The 21,888-nt window shown below is 41.2% G+C and overlaps 1 protein-coding gene across 1 annotated transcript in view; it reads left to right on the forward strand.

Annotated features, from left to right (window-relative positions):
- The first annotated feature begins 2,160 nt into the window (after positions 1 to 2,160).
- LOC134006653 (E3 ubiquitin-protein ligase Midline-1-like) overlaps positions 2,161 to 21,888 on the forward strand; it is a 38,894-nt gene continuing 19,166 nt past the window's right edge. Inside the window, exons 1-2 of the mRNA XM_062445602.1 lie at positions 2,161 to 2,352; positions 15,388 to 16,181. Coding sequence (XP_062301586.1) covers positions 15,456 to 16,181 — 726 coding nt within the window. The 5' untranslated portion in view covers positions 2,161 to 2,352; positions 15,388 to 15,455. The remainder of the gene's footprint in view (positions 2,353 to 15,387; positions 16,182 to 21,888) is intronic.

Consider the following 21,888-nt stretch of genomic DNA (forward strand, 5'->3'; position numbering starts at 1 on the left):
TAGCGGGGCGCATAAAAAGCGCTGGGGGGGGGGGGGGTTGTTTTTTTATGAGTAGAGGCCAAAGCAGCCAAAGTTTCAAGGTGGATGAAGAGAGGGGGAGACAGCGGGGAGACATTAAAAATTACAGAGGGCGAAGTGCTGCTGAGGCCGGGTCACGGATGAAAAAGTAGAGACTAACGAAAGTTAATATAGTATACAGCAACTTCACAAATAGTATAATTTATTTAGCTCAACTGAAGTGAGGCCTATTTGAAACAGGCCTGATCAAAGACAAGCCTTTAAAGAGCTTTTTTTCAATATGGACTTACACCCATATTTTATCATATTTTAGTAAAGAAGCCTCCCAGTTTTCTGATATGTTCCACTTTAACAATCACCCAAATCAGCATAATCTACTTTATGACAGCACTAATTCCATCACTGCTTCAACATGTCAAACCACACTTATGTTGAATTTCTCCATTGGATAGTTCTTACTGACTAATTAACTGTTGTCTGTTCTACTTTGCTATGTTTTTTTTAAATTTATTTTTTTCATGCAGTGGTAAGCTACCATCAATGACACTTCCCACACAGATGCTTCACATTAAAAAGCCTTTCAACAGCTCAAAGGTCATAATGCCTCCTCCTCCCAATAGGCTTTTACACACACACACACACACACACACACACACACACACACACACACACACACACACACACATACACACACACACACACACACACACACACACACACACACACACACACACACACACACACACACACACACACACACACACACACACACACACACACACACACACACACACAAACAGAGTCTCTGTATGCAGTTTCGGACCTCGGGGTTGAAACGTCATCTAAATAAAAGAGAACTGCAATGCAGCCAGAGTGTGACACTTTTTTCCTACTCTCAAGTCTGCTTCTAGTGACCAGGACCTCACTACAACCCCTGCTGTGCCTCAGTTTTCCATTATATAGGCTTTTATGTCAAACAATACAGACAGTTTTGAGGTTGAGTTTCACTGGCAGTAGCTGAGCACTGGAAGAAAGAATCACAAAGTAGACATCGCTTGTTGGAAGGTTGATATCAGGTTGGTCTGTTTGTATTCAGTGTAGACACTGGTGTGAAACGTGTTGGCTTGTTGAAGGAGTTGGACTTGTGAGGAAGCAGTCATCTAACATTAGCCACCAATCAGTCTGGAGCGCCTTAATCATAGCTAAACTAGATTTTCATTGTCAATAAATACCTCTAAATAAAGGCTACCTGCTTAAATACACATAAATACAGGGGATTAGATGGGTGGATGTAGAGGATTTGGAATATTTTATCAAAAGTGTATTTCTTGCAGCTTTTTTAAGTGACGAATCATGTAAATGTATTAATTATGCAATTATTTCATCAATGTGTAATATGTAATCCTTTCAAGCACCTTATCAAACGCTGGTAGGCAGGTACTGTAATATACAACAAGAAAAGGTCCTTGCACATTTCCCAACATAGTGCATTAACATATTGGCTGGCCATGAGAATTCACAGGGAGAAGTTGAACAAACGTGAAATCTGACCCAGATGTTCACTGGCGCTGGTGAAGAGTTCTCACCCAAACATGAATTTCTTCAAGTTTTCACTCATGTGGCCTTCAATTGAAGTGATATTTATTCATTCACATTATTTGTATACCAGCTCTTCTAGAATTTCAGGTAAAAGAGATGAAGTTCACAGCAGGCTCTCAGCTGGCATTTGTTTGCATACACACACATCCACATATGAGACTGCACACAAGCATATAAACAAAGACAAACACGCACACGCACACTTTTTTCACTGAATCTCTGTATGGAGGCATCTGACTGCAAACTCACACAGCCGGCCCAGACTCCACCCCGAGTGGTCCAGTGATTGGCCTACTTAGAGGCAGGGCAGCCCACTGAGAGATTTGAATACAGGGAAACAGAGAGGGAGGGATGGACAGAGAGGAGGAGGGGAGGAGAGACAGAGAGGGAGGCGGTACACTAGTTTGTCACTGCTCTCTCTCTCTCTCTCTCTCTCTCCCTCTCTCTCTCTCTCTGCTGGGTCAGGATGGAAAGGCTTACACAGGCAGGGGAGGAAACATGTCATGAGAGGTGATGACACAGCCACGGAGACATATCCACATCCTCACTGAGTCCCAAGTTCGCCGCTCGCCGCTGCCTCTGCTGCCGTCACCGCTGCTGCCGTTGCTGCTTCTACATCCCACAGAGGAGAGAGAGAGAGCCAAAGATAGCCTCCGTTCTCCCCCCCCCACCTCTCTCTCTTCCTCTCTTTTTTTCACTTTGTTTGTGGATGATGGGATTTTAATCATGTGGAAGGTAAGAGGAGAAGAGAGAAAAGGAGGACATGCTGTTTTGTTAAACTTGTGCATACTGTAGAAGAGGCCTGCCTCAGTGGGAGTTTGTGTTCCTCTTAGTTTACTTAAGTCTGAGACTCCCTGGGGGATTCCCGCTTGCTTTCACACTGCCTCTCAGTGGAAATGAGGAGTGGAAGCGTTGAGTGCCAGTATTACTGGAATGATAATGATAGAGCAGTGGCTTCGGGACTCAGCCAATGAGTCTTGCAGAGCCATCTGTATAATGGTTGAGGAGAAACTTCTGCAGTTGCTGAATTTACATTGTAACAAAGAGTCTGTTTTAACCATATGGTGTATATCATTATAAATGACTCATTTATTCCTAAATTGCTTTAATTGTCCCTCGAGCTCTGAACAACTTATTTACAAAACTTTACATTTTATGTTTTATGTCCTTGTTAAAATGTGTGGTCAAGCTAAAAAAAGATGAGTTGAATGTGGCTGCAATTTGTGGCGTGCGTTTGTGTGTGTGATATTTGTGTCTCACTCTAAGAGCAGCAGGATTGTTCACAGTTACTGACTTTGACATTTTTAAATATTAAATTGTGTGTGTGTGTGTGTGTGTGTGTGTGGATGGGATTACATTGCGTGTTAGGGTCTGTTTTGTGTGACCCAATTTTCAAAGAGCCACTGTGTGTGTTTTTGGTGGTGCTTAAAGACCAAGATACAGAAAGACAGGAGACCGTGCCTGGAGGGATGCTTAAAATGTGTGTGCACTTGAGTGCTGGAAGTGTGTGTGTGGGGGGGAGGGTGTGTGGGAGTGTGTGTGTGTGAGCATAAGTGTGAGTGAGTGGGTTGAAAGATCCCAAACGTTTGGTCTTATTTGCACTTATAAAGCAAATGTGACAGTTTTAATAGAAAAGCTAGAGGAGTACAGACACATTTCTTCTAAATGTGTGTATGCACAGTAAATATGACACAACTTTATGATAAAATATCCACAATTGCACAACTCTGCCACTGTGTGTTTCAACAAGCCAATTTCACAGCATCTCCTGTGTGCTGAGGCGTGTTTAATATGTATCTTGTGCATGCGTGTTTGAGTGTGCATGTGTCTCATGCGTGGCGAAGCGTGTGTGCGACAGCTGGCTGCCACAGGCTCAATGCTACTACTGATCCTGCTCACCTGCTACGGGTCATGGGGATCAAGGGAATCCAGTGTTCAGTGTTTGATCTGCAAGACAATGGGGAACTTAAGGAAGGAAGGCTACTGTAACTGTGGTGCACAGCAGTTTAAAGGACAAGTTGAAGGAAGTCTTAAAGAAAAAAAGTTTGAGTCTTTAAGTGTGAAAGCTATCTAATGTGATGCATAAGGAGCCTGGGAGTCACATGCTGATTTGTTGTATGCAAAGAGAAAAGAAAGAAAAAGTTTCCTCCACCACTGAAAAGTTTAGTGTCTCTCCCACGTACCTCCTTTGACAAATTGTGACTGTAGGACAAACAAAGGCTTTGTCTCAAGTTTAGTTTGTATTTGTCACGATGCCGACCGATATAGCAACAATAGTATTGTTGCTGTTTCTTTTCCTGTTTCCCCTGACATGTTTCTGTGGCATTGTCAGCCTGGGCGGGCTTGAGAAAAGCATCTTAGCTCTCAGATCCCCCCCCCCCCCCCCCCCCCCCCCCCCCCCCCAACCTTAAGAATGACTGTGTAAACCGCACAGACAAATATAGCCAAAAACGGTGGTATTGTCATTCTGTTTCCTGCGTGGGACACTTTGGAGTGTTAAGTGTGAAGGGTGTTTTCTGTCAGTTTGTTTAAAAAGCTTAGTAGGATGAGGAAGGTGCTTTCTCGAGCTTCTTAAAAACCCACAGAGTTGCCTGAGTGTTGCTGCTTTAATCGCTCAGAAAAAAATATTTTTAGGAAAACTTTGTTGCTTGTTGATGATGACATTAGCCACCTACATTGCCTCAAAATATGTTGTTATCTTACCAGCGTGTAGCATACATGATAAAAATGGGGAAGTGTAACTCACGGGACTCTTATCGCCTCCTAATGAGTTAATTTGATCTTCAAAGCGTCAGCAGTCGCCCACTTCAGACGCTTGAGGGGCAAACTGCTAATTGCTATCTAAACATCCTTCCAAAAAAGGACAAAGGCAAACTGGTATACATTTTTCCCCCTCGCTCTCTCATCCTCCCCCTATTTCCACTCCAGTTCAGTTCATTTTATTCACCCCACTGCGTTCTTTAATCACCAACCCAATAAGTTGAGAGTGCAATGTTGCCATGGAAACTTCAGAAAATGTGACAATGAGCACAATCGGTTCAGTAAGACTTGGCAGCTTGTGCAGTCCTGTGGCGAGGATAAGTAGGTCCTCAAACTTCTTTCTTTTTTTTCTTCTTTTTTTTTTTTTTTTTACAGTTGTCAAGACTCTCAACAGTAGGCAACAAATCTAAAGTAAAACGCAAACATTTTAATATGTGTACTATAAATATATTATCATCGTCGTCCATTTTGCACTGCATGATTGCATCACTTTTCTTACAATGTCATTTCAGAGATAAAGGCAATAAAACATGATATGCATCAAGGGCTTTGGTTAACCTGCAGCAGACCGGCAGATGTTAAGTCAGATCACACAGATTATTTGGGAATATTTGCCATTCCAGAGGTCTCTCGACAGTTCAATACCATCATGGTTTTTATGACATCCCTTCCCTTCTGATGCTGTATAAACAGATCACTTTAAGGCTCACTTTGCTCTGTAATGTCATACTCAAAATATGCAAAGGTTCAAAATCACGTGTAATTGTAAGCATATTGAACAGGAGTGCATATGTTTGATATTATGACATGTGGTGTGCTGTGTGATTTAGGTTAGCAGGGTCAGTTTTTGGCATTCTCAGGTTGAAGTGATTTCACATGACCAAAGAAACAGGTTTCTTGAGAAGATGGAGTCAAATAACTTCACACTAACTCACTGTAAACTATAACTATTATTTAGAACTCAGATCCGTATTTTGATCAAACTACTGGGATTTTCCAGAACTGAGAGTTTCTTTATGTACTGTCTGTATGTAAAAAGCATGAAATAATAAGGCATGTTCATTGCATTAGAACAGTGGTTCTCAACTGGTCTCGCCTTAGGACTGTCATGTTTCTGTAATCAGAACGATGCACCCCAACTTTTTGAATTTTTTGAGCAATGCAAATGTATTTCTACAGTAAAACACAAGGTCTTCATGCACTGTTAAAAGCATGAACAAAAAAGGGCAATGAATTACAGGCATATATGTTAAGTTGAATTGGTAACGCTCATCACAGTTCAAGAACTTAAATTAAAACTGTAGCAGAGATTACCCTATCAGGCGATACATACTGAACAGCATTGTATTATGAAGAAAATTCAGTAGCTCTTTACTTGAACCCTTCATCATAATGCTGACATAACAGACCTAAGTTCGAGGGAACTAATGGGATAACTGGATATGCCTTTTGCTCCTGACAAGAGTTTCAAAACTCCGGGGCAACAAAGTAACTCTGGTCCAGCTGAAGACGAAGCGGAGGGACAGATTGGAAATTGAGCATGACCTCAGAGCTGAGAAGCCACTTTCACAAAGATAGGTAGTGCTGAACGGTAGGATGGTTTTGATTGCATGGGTGGCGAGGGATGGATAGTGAGTCATCCACAGCACTGCACCAGAACTGGGGGATGGTTTACCTCAGTGACTTTCTTTCCCAGCATCCAATCACACGAGAGCACCACCAGCTGAGTCTCTTGGTTGCTTGGTTAACCTGATGCTTTCCATATTGATTCTGAAGGGATCGTGTTACCACTTGTCATGCCTGTGTCTCTCCGGGTAGCGGTTGTTAAACTGATCATGCAGTTTAGTGAGATGTGGCATGACTGTTTTCCTCAGAGTATTTTTGCCTGCGGTGTCCAGTTGTTGTGCCTCATGACGAGCATTGAGAAACATGTCGAGCCTATTTTGGGAAACATGGTTCTCCCACAGCACGATCTCTTTGAATGTGTTTTTTTAAGATTGTTCAAAAATATTGGGACTCCAGTATTTTAATAATTCATAGCGAGCACTTGCCTTGATGTCAGCTGTTGTCTGTTGTTTGATGGCATAGGATATTTCTTCAATCCACCTACTTAGACTTTTGCAAAACAGTGAGCTATGTGGTAAGATGCTTGGAGTGCCAGCTCTTGCTTTGAACATGAAGAGGTTAGGCAATTTTGCAATGCCTTCAGCTCCTGTAGTCTTCATTGAAAGCACTCAACGGGTTGTTATTTGATGCTATGGCTATTAATCTAGTTAGCATATCTAGAATACTTAGCATGGCTGAGGCATGCTGTGTGTATCCCATAGACAGAATAAAAATAAGGTGTAGCCATGATGTTTCCAGGTTTGCTGGGCATATGACAGGTGTGTTTACTGTGTCTATGTGCTATGAAATATGTCACAGCAGTATAGAATCACACAGTTGAAGGACTGTTAATCCTTCATAAATATAGCGAAGAGACCATATGTTTAGAGATATCCACAAATAGAAAGAGATTAAAGAAGGGAGAGTTAACATGACTAGAAAGTACTGTTCTTGCAACTGCATGTATACCCCTATTTTTACTCAAACTTTGCAAAACCATGTCATATGATATGCTACTTCAGTAAATCTTACTGGGACCACTACAGAAAACTGCAGATGACAATTTAATATCCAGCAATTCACATTATAGGCATTACTTCTGACTGTCCCTGTAATAAACTGGCCACAGCTATTCACATTGACCACACACAGACCAGTCATATACTCAGTTTTGATCCAGTCTTGTTTTTCATACATCCAACTCAAAAGGTCATGACCCACCAGTTGAGAACCACTGCACTAGAATCAAGAGGAAAGAAACTTGATGGTAGAAATATTTGAAACAAGTGGATTTGCAGTGGAGACAAGTTGAGATATTGTTGCTACACCGGATTATTCCACTTTTTCACTCCTTATTTGAAAAAATAAGAAAAAGTAAAACTAAAATAATAATTCATAAGACTTGACAGAACTTGTAGCTACACTGCATGAGGGATGGGATGCTGCATGGGTTGAATTTATCCTTTTAGTACTCTGTTCAAACGTGCACATTGTAGATTAAGTGCTTGCTTACCTCATTCTTGCTTCTCTTTGGAGCTGCTTTCATGTTGAAAACATTTCATTATCTAACCAAAAACGCTACGATAATTTAGTACTTCAGGGAATAACCACATTTAATCACTTTCATCTCAGCAAGGGGATCGTGAGCACTTATTTTGAGGCAACATTAATGCTTTATGGAATAATTGTTATCATGGATGGAGGCATTATCTAAATTTGCAGTCTATTAAAAAGAAATATAGCACATGTGGGCATATCAGTAAACGCTCCGTCATCCTGGACAACATTCCCCAGGTAACACTGTCTCAGCTGATCACAGTAACAAGCACCTTTAGCACCAGCTCATCCATTTTCTAACCCTGACAATCAAACATTAAGCAAAGACATGTGAGTAAACCATCAGACTAAAATACTTCAGCGGGTTTTTCTTTATAAAGAGGCACAAAAGTGAAACGGAACTGACACTGGAGTAAATCACGAACAGCTTTTTGATTTCTGACACAATAACTGTTGCTTTGAACCGCTGCAGTGCAGTAAATTCCAACAGTTTGGTGCTTTATTCAAGCTACAACAGGCACTGAGACATAGTTTCACCTAATATGTGATCCAGGGCCCATGAGTGTGTGTATGTGTGTGTGTATGTGTGTGTATGTGTGTGTGTTGGGGGTGTGAAGATCATTCACCCTGATGAAACATGTCCTTGACAACACCAGACTTGTTTTTGTCCCCAATAATCTCCGGCCCCCAAACATCACATTTAATTTCACATGCGCCACTGTACCCAATCTGGGTCACACAAGCAAGATGACAGACAGACCCTGCCACACACACACACACACACACACACACACACACACACACACACACACACACACACACACACACACACACACACACACACACACACACACACACACACACACACACACACACACACACACACACACACACACACACACAATGTCACCCTTTATCATAATCACTAATAGCCTTGGCATCCCGGACAATGACCGGCCAATCCTGTTACGTGTGACTGACCGCTTCGAAACATGAAAGACCGTGATTGGTCACAGCCAGTATGGTAGGAAGCGGATTAGGGATCAGCGTGGCAGGGTGTCTGGAATCAGACAAAGCAATTATGTGTGTGTGTGTGTGTGTGTGTGTGCGTGTGCATGCGTGTGTGGGCAACAGTTAGTGTTGTTAACTTGTTAGCGATCAAACGATCAAACGCTGCCTCACATCGTACATGGGAGAGGACAGGAAGAGAGGAAGAGACAAGAGGAGAAGTGTGGATGTGAGGAGCGAGTGGGGGATGAGATGAGAGAGATTTGACATCTAATGCTGCTTTGAACGTGACATCTAAAGCCAGAATTTTTTTTTAGCACAGTCTAAAAGTGAAGTTTGGACTTCTTTAGCATCCGCTCTGGGCATATTCACCACCAAAGTCTACTTTTTTTTCTACTCCTGTCCTAATTGGCGTTACAGCAACTTCACCTGCTAGCCAGGGCGCTGTGGCCAAAATGAGTTTCTCCCAGCGCTTGTGCTGCAAGATTAATCACACTTCCTCCAAGCAGAGCCCAAGACAAATATTTTGCAAGGAAATGCTGTAGAGAAATATTTTCTCACATGTCAGGGGAGTGTATCAGCACTCTTTCTGCATGGCTGCATCTATATAGAGTATGGGAGGTGATAAAAAAAAATCAATTTGCAGAGGAAGTTTGTTGCGACCTTGGCCCGGAAGGCATGACCCTGAATAGACAACTAGTTCTCCATGATTCTGTGAGGTCAAGGGTTAATCTCTTGTAGCGCGTTATCTGCCGCTATGAAAGCAGATTGTGGGTTGTTTTTTTCTGAAACGCAAATCCCATAAGCGGTTGAGGGATCTTTAAAAGTTCTTCCACAGATCGGCGGTAAAAGAAGATGTTAAAAGGTTTAGATGTTGAGCTCCATAATTCACTACAAATGTCAATAATTTATAGTTTTTCACAGAAATTTGAATAATTAAGCCCTGGTTCTTTTTGAGTGTGTCCCATTTGTGAAAGTTGGTAATGTTTATGGACAAGTTTAAACATGAATATTCAAGACGCTGACATGTTTGCAACTGGCTAGAGCTGAAATTGTTGTAGTAAAATAGACAAGCCACTATGATCACCTTTGATTATTTGGTCCACACTGGAGATATTTCACACCAGATTCCCACCTTAAATTCTGACCATACAGGGTTTTTATTTTGGTCTGAAAATGTGATATTATGAAGACTGACAGGCAGATATCATCATGTTTACATGCTCAGCCTCAGATGCTTTGCCCTCTTTCACTTGGCTTTAATATTTTGCTGCATGTTTACAATTTTCTGCCTCCTGTGAATTAAGAGAGAATTGGAACAGCAGAATCATACAGTGACACACACACACACACACACACAGTGTATGCTGATTATGTGAGCCAGGTCAACAGGGATGACCTACTTCTGCTCCGTGGACTGCCACAGCCGTTCACGTCAACTCACCAAATGGACCCCTCTAACCCCCACCCACCCACCCTGAGAAGTGTGTGTGTGTGTGTGTGTGTGTGTGTATGTGTGTTTTTAAAAGGGGGGTTAAAATAGCTTTTGGCTGCTTAATATAATTATTTTCTGAGCAATTTCGCTTCACATCATTTACCAGGAGTGATCTAGCGATGGAATTACTCCCCAGTGCAAGGGAGGAGTGTCATTTTTTCAGCTCAATTTGTAGACCTCCAATATGAGTGGTTGAAATATTCATTTTGCTGAAAAGTTGAAACAGAAATGAAATAAAATTGCCCCAAAGTGGAGAAAAAAAACATGTAATGAATATATTTAATTGTTAAAACTGTTAAAAATGATGAACGGTACATTATGAGCGACTCTGTGCTGCAGGAAGCACTCACATTATTTCACCCCATTTCAAAAACACAGACTCTCTCTCTCTCTGTCTCTCTTAGTCTCGCCTCTGTTTTTTTGTCCTCCGTGTGCTCTTGTCGAATCAGTTTTTAGAAAATGGAAAGAAAGAGCTCCTATGAAAATTTTAACAGATTAAACTATGAGCGGAAGGGAAAGCCGCAACCTCCTTGGACCCAAAGTTGATGAAAGATTTAGAAGTAGAGCACAGACTAATGGGGGTGGGGGGGAGGTTGGCCCAAATATAAACAGGAAGAGGGATCAAAAGTTGATGGAGGCTTAATTTCTGAAGTGCTTCATTAGTTGTATTCATAGATAAGCTCATTGTGTCCTCCATGCAGCCAGTCAGCATCCTTTGGCTTTACACTGACTGAGCAACTGGACACTAAAATGGGTTCGGTAGCAAAAGGTTATTCGCTGACATTTATGGATCAGAGAACATATAGAAGGTTTTGTTTCATAATACACCACCTCCTATTTGAGAGTAGCATCAGGCCAATGACATTTCTACCCCCTCAAAATAGAAATATAGCATTCGGGACTCGGGTTACACAGTGATGTAACAGGAGAGAGGTAGAGAAATGAGAGCTGTCAGGGATAGAAAAGGAGGAAGAAGATGCATGAAGGACCGTCCGCTTAATTTGACAGGACAAGCATGGCTACCACGCACCTAAAAATATCTGTTTGATATTCTTATGTAATCTGTGTGGACATTAAAAAAAAAAGTGGCATCGATTCTCATATTAAAAATCTGTTTTAATGTTCTTGTAGTTGTGCGGTTTCCAGTTTAACTTCCAGTTTACTAGTTTCAGTTCATGTAGTTATACTTAAACGTCAACTTCACTTGATAATAGAATGAAACATTAGTCACGGTGAACTACTTTTTCAAGTTACAGTACGTCATCAGCGTCATATGGTGGTGCAGTTGTGACGCAGGTCTGCTTGTTGGTGCATATGAGAAAACCCTCGAAATACACACACAGACACACACACAGCTTCAGGATGTAGGGAAATCCAAAGTTTGCCTTGTTTGCTAAGCTATAATTGGACAATCGCTGTTTGGGGAGGATATTAGCAACACTCAACTGCACTAAATTTAACTGACTGACCACTAAATACAATAAAAAAAACACTACAGCTTAAAAATAACTAGTATATTACATGACATCTCTTTCTATTTGGTAATAAAAAATCTACTTTTATTGCTGGTATACAGGAGTTGCAGGGAGCAGAGGCACAAATTAGACAGTGGAGGATATTCAGCTTTGTATTGCCCCCCACTGAAGAGTATCGGTACTGACGTTTCAGTGGTGCCAGCACAGCAGATGAGCCTCTCACAAAACAGTGGCAGCTCTGACAGTCATGAGTCACAAAATGATAGTGGGGGGAAAATAAATAAGTTTGGCTTAATTTGAATTCCACCCATATTTCTTTTCATCTATTTCCCTCCTCTCCCCCTCAGTATCGCTCTTGTTCCTGCTCCTTCCTCTCCTGTTTCCCGCTCCGTCACCTCAATGCACGGTTCAACAGTGTCACCTATGGTGTTCTGGAAGGCATTTCACCCCGAGTCCCACCTGCCAATTTGGATTTGTGTGACTTCAGTCTGGATGTCTATGTGCAAGCGTGAATTTAGATTCACGTGTGTTTCTCCTTGTCAGAAAGAGGCGGATTTATTCTCTTTATCCTTTAGTGGCTGCAGGTGTCCCTCCTGTCAAGCAGAAACCTGTCAGCGCTCCATCACTGTCCAACTTTCCTGGCTTTGTCTGCACTTTCTGTAAAATGTTATCTGCTGTTTATGTCACTTTGCTGTGTGTAAGAATGAACTGAAAAAAAACCCAAAACATAACTTTTCCAACTCTACTCAGCTTCAGTAACACACCATCACTCACTCTGCCCAAACATTAATCATAATCTGTTGTCATTTTTAGTTTAAAGCTCAACCTCAACCTTCAGCCTAGGTGCTACTTTATAGCTTTATGGCTGGGCATAGCTACAAGTAGTGAAATTGGTTCAACTTCCAATCAATGATCATTGTCCTATATATCATTATTTAGCTCTAGAATTGTTGCAGGCTTGCACTCCTTCCATTTCATGCTCAACATATTTCCTACATGGATGTTCTGAACAAGAAAATCCATCAGCATCCTAAAAACATCTTCCTTTGACAACTCAACCCAGCACTCCAGAGTTTTACAATTTACTAGACCATCAACAAGCTCCACAAACACATGAGGGAGGCTCGGCTGTGTATTTGCGTGAATGCGAGGACGTGTCGATATGTTAGGACATGCATGGATGAACACAAGTGTAAATCTAAGTGTAAATGCGAGTGAGTGCGTCTCAGAGGATTTGTTGGGGTTTGCAGTCTCTCCTAACGTATGCCCGTTTCATTTGAAGCGTGAGATTGCTGGATCGCTTCTATCTTCCTCACTCAATTTCTGTCCTCTCCTTCCCTCTCCCTCTATTATATCACCTATATTTGCTTCATTTCAACATATTTTCCTTTTTCATATACATTTGGGAATAAGGGATCAAAATTGACTCACATCAGTTTTTCCACTTGATGTAAAATGGTTTTCGTGGAGAATATTTTTTTCTTCCATTTTGTGGCCCAGCAACTTATCTGCAGTGCAAATGAATGTTATCTGGTCTCAAATATCACCGGCGACACTAGTGTGCCGACTGTAGAGAGCTCAAGTGAGGATAGTTTATCTGCAGCACTTGTTTTTTTCCCCTTTCTTTTTGTCCAGAGGATGAAAGGAAGCCATGCATAAAGATGGCTAGAGAACAAACAGGAGGGATATTCTGAGTGTGTTAGTCCACTCAGATGCACAAAAGCCTTAAGCTCAGCGAACAGTGACATCTACTGAAAATACCACACGGTGGGAATAAGAGTGGATTATCTTCCCTGCCTCGGAAACAGGGGAAGCATTTTAGCTTTTTATTATCATAATCATCATCCTGAGTTGTTGGAAGTCTTTAATTGCAACATTTTTATTAATAGCATCCATTTGCATGTCCACACTGTTCTCAGATTGATGAAAAATGGCGTTTGTCAGCAATAATGTGCTTTCTATTATTTCCCCTTGATCCATTTTCAAATCATCCCAATTCCCTAAATCTTATACAGACTTCTTTTTTTTGCGTTGAGTTTTCCTTTTTAGCTCATTATCTGCCACAAACTTGCTAACAGTAGTTTTTATTATGAACAGCCTTCATAATTTTAACCAAACTGATTATAAAAGTGAAATTACACAACCCAGATCCAAACCAGTCTTTTTCATCTTCGCACTCCACATAGTCTCAGCACAATGACTGGACAAAATGTAATGATACAATAAAAGAAAAAACAGCAGACAGCTCCTCTTCATTATCTATTCAACATCTAACCTCAGTGAGACCGGGAGACACACTGACAGCATGCAGACTCAGACAGACTTTAAGATTCAGCCCATCTACCAGGGGGGAAAATGGACATGTGCACTAATTACAGACTGGCTGCAGCTGCCATTGCTGCACTGAGTATCCGCGCCACACCTCCACTGCCACACCAGCACCAAGTGTTAACAACCCAATCTCACATGGATTCAAATTATTCTGCTCCAATACTTTTTTTCCCCTGTAATGCAGCACTGCACAAAACTTTCCAGCCACTCTTTTCATGAACAGGAGTCACACTGACTGACTGACTGACTGCAGGGTCACATAGAGATCAAGGTTTGCCTTTTCTGCTGGAAGAATGCAGAAGTATGAATTACTAATCAGCTGCAGCTGTGGCAGAAAACAACATGTGGGATATATATATTATAGCACAATATACAATAGTTCCTTTCCAGCAACCATTTGGTTTGAATTAGCATTTAATTCAATACTCGCATTTCATAAGATTGTGAAAGACAGTGATGAGTGTAAAGTGTCTTTATTGGCGTGTCTCATGTCATTATTACCAGTTTGTTTTGAGAGTTCTTCCTTGACGCATTCAATAAAGCGACTGCATCTGAAATTCTAGAGTCTGCTGGGAAATAAATATTTTCTAATCCAAGTTTAAACTCTTACATACCAATGCAGCAGTGCTAATAATTAAATAGGGCAGCGGTGTGTCTGTAGGTAATAGTCGTAATGGTTTCTGGTAAAGTTTGTCAGCACAGCTCTGCCTTCCTTTTCTCCGATTGGTCGAGCAGCATTTTGTATTATTTCTACTAATTTGGTACTTAACAGTTACACCTTGAAATGAATTGTTTTTAGCATTGATTCTGTATGTGCACAATAACACTTTGGACATAGAGATGTGCGATTGTGTGTTTGGATATACCTCAGAAAACGCAGCCATCATCATGCATCCTATTGAAGGATTGAAGACCTTGAATCTTTCTTCTTTAATACATTTGTTGCCATTGGCGATACCACGCATTGATGTCTGGTGTGTTTATTTCTGATGCTCATTTTTGTACATTTTCACATAATCATTCCACCCTAAAATATGCATCCTCGTCCGCCTGGTGCTGCATTTTTTCGATAGGGCGAATGAGAGAGGTTTAACATCCAATCACTGTCATTCTTCCATATTCTCAAAGCCGAAGCAGCCCATCCTCTAAATTGCTTGGGCTGCAGAAAATTTATATTCCATAAGCAACTGTGGATAGAAGTGGAAGTTTCATAGTCACTTTCTGCTCTTTAAGCATCTAAATGTCTGATAATAAAACATACTGAACTTCTTTAAGTATTCAGTTTGTCTACTCTTTGAAGATATCAATTTTCCCTCATTTTCAGTTTCCACACAGAGTTAGAAAATCCAGCACTTAACACTCTGCCATTCTTTAGGTCCACTCAGTGGTCTGCTCCATTGAGATATAAGCCCTCCCAAGAAAGCAGTGAGAAGTAAGCCGTCTCACACCATTTAATCACAAATCCCTCTGCTTTCTTCCCCGTGTTTTCTCTCTCTTTCTGCTCTCCTCTATCTCTATTTCTCTGTCTCTGGCCTGCAGACAGCTGAGTGGCTCTCCTGGATTTCGCTGACGCTGCGCCTGGTCCCGCCTGGCCTCCTCTAAGCAGGATGGACACTCTGGAGTCAGAGCTGACCTGCCCAATCTGCCTGGAGCTCTTTGAAGACCCGCTGCTGCTCCCTTGCGCCCACAGCCTGTGCTTCGGTTGTGCTCACCGTATCCTCGTCTCTCACTGTGCCACAAACGAATCTGTTCAGAGTATCGGCGCATTCCAGTGCCCCACCTGTAGATATGTCATTTCCCTGAGTCCTGAGCGTGGATTAGAGGGACTTAAGAGAAACGTGACCTTGCAGAATATTATTGATAGAGTTCAACGAGCCTCATCTTCATCTGGGCTGCCTCTACCGCTGCCTTTGCCTGCGCCCCACAGCGGGCCAAACTCTCCCGGAGAGGAAGGGAGCAACCGTTTGGCGTTGGTCCCCGTCAACGCCGCCATGTCCAGCCCAGGTACGCCTCCGGAGCCGGTCCAGTGCCAGTTCTGTGAGCAGGACCCGCCACAGGATGCTGTCAAGACGTGTGTGACGTGCGAGGTGTCGTACTGCGAGGAGTGTCTCCGTGCAACGCACCCTAACAAGAAGCCGTTCACCGGCCACCGGCTCATCGAGCCCATGCCGGACTCCCACCTGCGAGGGCTGCAGTGCCTGGAGCACGATGAGGAGAAGGTGAACATGTACTGTGTCACTGATGATCAGCTGATCTGCTCACTGTGCAAACTGGTGGGAAGACACAGAGACCACCAAGTGGCAGCACTGAGTGACCGCTATGAAAAACTCAGGGTAAGCATATATGTGGATTCATTATTTAAATTTGGAAATATCTTTTAAATTTGCTTTTATGAAGTGATTTTCTCTTTGAACTCTCCACTTCTGAGATTCCTCCATCTTTTATCTAAAATATCTAATGAATTTTAAACTTTAATTTTATTCCGCTCTGCAGTATGAAATTTCCCATCTAACTCGATTATCGAGCAAGATTTTATCATCTCATGCTGACTTATTATCTCTCCTGAATAATTAAGTAATTAGCATAATCGCTACAGCGTGCCAGTGTGCCAGGAGGGTATTCAGAGGCCTGCACACAGAGTGAATATGGGGAGTGTCATTAGTGACGAGGCATGGTGTCTTCACCGAGGTTGCAGGTTAACGAGCGCCAATTGTCCGCAGGGTGTAGGTGTGCTTAATTGAGCATGGCTATTAGAGTGTGCTGGTAATGGCCATAGAGGCAGTGTATGTGTGCATAAAGTGTGTGTGTGTGTGTGTGTTACACCAGAGCTGATGCAGAGGTAAACGTTACCCAAAGTGTCCACTGGATGCTGCTGTTCTAATAATCTAATGATGTAGCACTTTTTCTTAAAGGGCATTTAATTAGTGTGACCTTTCTATAAAATTGGGGTACTAGTGAGAGACAAGTACAAAACCTCATAATGGTCAAAGTCAGAACAGCAGAGGCTCAGGCTCTTAGTGCAAGCTCAAAAATGCTGGATCCTACATTTTATCAGAATGCAAGCAATTGCCATTAAACCCTCCCTTCTGGGCAAATGTGTTTATTTTTAACCGACATATCCCAGATTGTAATGCAGGCTTATCATGAATATCCTCAATAAATTGACCTTAATGTGTAAAAGTGTTGCAGTTTTCACAGTTACAAAATGCTTTACAAGAAAACAAACATACAAACTAAAGGATGCCAAAGAAGCATTAATCGCCAGAAGATACAAGTAGATTAAAAGAAAACAAATATATGAAAAAAATGTATTAAAAGCAATGTTTTAGGTGAATATCTAGTGGTGCCAGTTATGTAACACCTGATGTCCAACAGACACAGTTTTATTGAGGTCAAACCATCCAAGTGAAACAAAGTCAGAGTTTTGTTTTTTTTCCCTGACATTTTTCGACCATGCTGATTATCCTGTGCATTAGTTACACGTTTGAGATTTTTCACAGAACGACAGGCGAAAAAATACATCTGGCTTTCCCAAAAAGTGCCACGTACCCGGGGAACATTTTCAGCAATACCCTCCTGTGCGCTCCCCGGGAGAGTGTTTATTCCGCCTTGTTGAACGTCCTTTAAAGAAATGCCACGGTGTGACTCCTATGAGAAACAGCTTTTTCCTTTTTACAAGAGGTTTGATACACATGTTCAAGTGTGAAGTAGTTTGCAATAGGTCCTCAGAGGAGGGGCATGGCTTTAGTGATATAATGGAAGAAAGTCAGTCATAAGAACTGATTCTAAGATACTTAGAAGACAGAATCCAGCTAAATCATGATTATAAGCATTAGTTTCCATCATCAGCACTATTTTTCTTTCTCTCTGAAGAATAACTAAAAGCAAAGCAAAAAACATCCCACGTGTTTTTTATTTCATTTCATTAGGATCACTTCCAATCTGCACGATGCCACTAATGCACTGTCCCTATTATTAATATGGGCCCTCTGCTGGTCGCCACCCTTTACTTTTGAAGCCTCCAATAATGGACTTGATGTCTCTGTCATCAGAGTTGATCTGGGTTGTCTGTATCGTCTCATCTTGCATGTTTCAGCAAATTTAAGCAAGGAGGAATAATTAGCAGAAAACGCTGCAGGTCAGTGCATCATCTAATTATCATGCTTGTCCTTCTCCTCCCACTCTGCCTCCATTCATCCGGAGAGAGGACGTAGCGTAGCACAGGTCAGCGCACTCAGCAGTTATCATGCAGGCTAATTACCTGCTATAATAAAGCAATAGCAGATCTCTTTCTCCTCAGACGAGCTCACAGGTTGCAAAATACTGCAGAGCAAAAGCATGACCGTGATAATACTTCTTAAAAGCATTATAATTAGCTTGACCTGTCATGCTGGGAATCTGTGTTTTGTATACACGTGAAGTATATGTGTATATTTAAATAGAATGTATCTCAACATTAAAGGTTGCATGAGATGTTACACATATGTAGCACCCATTTCCTTTGTTCATCCTTTGTTTAAACCTACGCGCTTTAAAGGAGCAGTGGGTCAAATTTAAAAGCATGAAAATATTAATAGGTATGTTTTCATTAGTGTATAAACACCTGAAAATAATAACTGTGGTTTTGTTACCTTAGTATGAGATCTTCATATCTACACAGGGAGGCAGTCATGTTGCATCACCATGTTTCTACAGTAGCCCAGAAACCAAACATTGGCTCTAGAGAGGCCCATTGGGTTTTTTGCAAGTTTCACAGCCAATGTAGGTTTGCCTACACTCTTGAAAAGTGTGTAGTGGGGTTGGGGGGGGTATTCAGTTGGTTGCAATCTGCAGCCTCACCACTAGAAGCTGTTAAATCTTACACACTGCTCCTTTAAGTTAAATGAATTGGCTGGTTGCTGCTAAACGTAGCATTTCTTTGAAATAAAGCATTTGGCAGACTGGACATATGAACAACAGGGAAACAATACTATTGGGTTCAGATTCTGCAATATCTAAAACACATATTAATGTATTCTGATGAAAATATCTGACAGAAGTTGTCTGTTTTAGGGATGAACTGACTGTTGATTGTTATCTAGATTGATTGACATTACAAAAAAACTACTCTAGCATTAGTCATCTGAATGACCTACACTGACCAGTCAAGGTCCTCTAGTGTCCACATGAATTATGATAGGAGCAAAGACTGAAGGACAGAAGCACAACAGAAGCATGTGACTCAGACATGTCATACACTGTTTAAATCACATTTCCCCCCAGGTGTCAACTTTGTTTATGTTTTTTTGCTTTCAGCTGTAGATGTTGCATCAGGAAACGCTCATAGGTTGTTTAAAACAGCGGTGACAAACTGTGTATTTAGTCATTTAGTTTGGAAGACTGCTTCAAATCATCAGAGTGCAGAGGACAGAGCAGATGGGAAAGCAAAGCACGTATAACTGCCTCATTAACTTTTAAGTCTACTCTTTATATCTCTCACACATGTACGAGACAATTCCCCTCTAGCCTTTAAACACACACACACACACGCACACACACACACACACACACACAGGCTTCACCTCCTTTCTCACACAGGAAACAAATGTGCCTTTTCTGCATACAGTGAAAACTGGGCCACCTGTTCTTTTAACATTCACGCCATCCAGCTGGCACATGACGTGAGTCTGAGGGTGACAAAGTCTCAGCACAAGTCATGACATTTGCAACTTATAAAGTCTTGCATTTAACTTTGTGTCTTTCCAAATCATCTTTAAAATGTGACTTATTTGTTTTTGTGATTAAAGCGCAGTTGGTTTTGGAAATAATTAAATTTCATCATGAAAGGCTTTTTACCCAAGAAACATCATGCAAACTATTACAACGTCTTTTACTAACTTGTATGTAATAACAACAGTGTTTAACCTGCGGCTCCATGCAGTTTCAAAGCAAAGAGCTTAATTCTGTACATGTCACTTCACTTAACTTTAATTCATTTTAAAATTAGCTTTGTTTTCCCCATCTGTGCTTGGCAGCATTTTATAGCACGCAAAGTCAAAACATGCACACATAAATAAACAAATCTCGACAGAAACAGAAATTTCATCTTTGATTATGATTATATAACGTAAGCAACAGTTAATGTAATCTTTTTAAGCTTTTAGACAAAGAACACTGTCAGTTCTCATTTAAATAATTCCTCAGAAAACATTAATTGTGTAATGAATGTCACTCTTCATTTTCTACCAGCTATACTGAGTTTAGTTGAGGCTTTTAAGAAGCAAAGTTTTGTGGAGAGCAGTTTTGTATTGGCAAAAGAAAGAGTAGGAGATAAATTGAGGTCTAGCTAATTACCACAGGAAATCTTCCAACTGGCTTGTAGTATTCATACTGAACAACACGTGATTTTTAATTCATAAAGACTGAAAACTTTTGTGTAACTTCCTAAAAAAGGAGGTGCGGCACAGTCACGAAAGCACCAGTCTGCCAAATGCCAACTCAAATGGTTAAACTTGAAATACTTAAGATGTTACAGGCAGTCTTTTTTCCCCCCCACTTTTGACTCAGATATGATTTTCTTCTTTCATTTTTACAGTCTGACAAGTTGAAAGTGTTTAGGTCATATTTTCCGGACCATTTCATGCATATCACTTTTTGCCCTGATGTGCTGGAATTTGAGATATCCCCAGTCCACACAGGCCAAAAAAAAAAAAAAGAATATCAGATGATTGGAATGGTTTCCTTTTTTCAGTGGTGGTGGTGGTGGTGGTGTGCCTGATAAGAGCCGTGGAGGTTATTGTGGGAACACCCATCCTTTTTCAGAGATAAAATTACCCCCGTCACAGGAAATTGACGGAGAAGGCGGCTGGAAATAGCTTTTAAAGTCCTTGGCTGTAGGTCTGAGGAGAAAGAACCTTGAGGATAAAAGATGGGAGCTGCTGCTGCTCTGTGTGTATGTGTGTGTGTGCCAGCTTTAACTCAATAATTAGGTTTGCTGTGTTTATACAGTAATCCGTTAGCTGTAATCAGCTGTCCTTTAGTGTTGAAACAACATAGTTTGAATAGTCAACTGTCAACGATCACATAAGCAGACACACAACATGACATTTGATTCACAGCTTTGCTGATAAGCTCAATATTTACTTTATATTTACATTTACCTCCAGCTGCTATCTTGAAAACACAGATTCCATTATTTACTTCCTTTATACTGTCCATCCTGCTGGTTGAAAATTTCCACCTTTAAATTTCAACCTTGACTTGTTAGCTGCTGAACTCTGCAGTTCCCTGAGTTTTGGAAACCAGTGATTACTTCTTGGTGGGACTGTGCTATTTTTCCACATGTATCATTTGCTTATCTCAGGTTGGTTTCACTTGTCACGTTGCTGGTGACTAAGCAGCGCTGTGACATCACAGCCATCAGTGCTACTTTTTCAATCATTAATACAAGCACTCACATAAATCTGAACTTCCTTTTTATTTAGAAAGTCCTTTCAAAAGTCAGACTACTACAGCCTTTAATACGAAAAGCTGCATCTTTGCAATATCAGGCTACCTGTGAGACTCACCTCAGTACATATACATTACAGAAACACACATGTAATGGTTACTTGACTAGCTTTACTCATTGACTCTATTACCTGGGCTTTGGTTTCCCTGTACAGTGCTCACTGAGTTATTTTGTTCTAGCCAGAGTTGGTTTCAGTTGTTGAAGTGCTGCAGTGTGTGTTAGTCAGCCGCCTTTGTTTGTTACAGCTGGACTTCTCTGCTCTGTCTCTGAGTGACGGTGTAGAAAGTTCACATTATACCTCAGGTTCTGAGAACAAAGGTCATTTTTTAGTCATGAAATCAAAAAATGCTTGCAACAGCTGCCTTTTTTTGAAGCTGCACTGCAAGATAATTGTAGCGTGTGCGCATTGCAGACTGTCTGGGTGCTGCACCGCCCACACAGTTGAGTTCCACCTTTGTCTTTCCATCAACATTACGTTTAACATTTAGAAAATAGATTTTTGACATTTGTGAATCGATTGAGAATCATCCACATGCACAGAGAGAAGTGAA

This window comes from Scomber scombrus, chromosome 24, assembly GCF_963691925.1.
Source record: "Scomber scombrus chromosome 24, fScoSco1.1, whole genome shotgun sequence".
Taxonomy (NCBI): domain Eukaryota; kingdom Metazoa; phylum Chordata; class Actinopteri; order Scombriformes; family Scombridae; genus Scomber; species Scomber scombrus.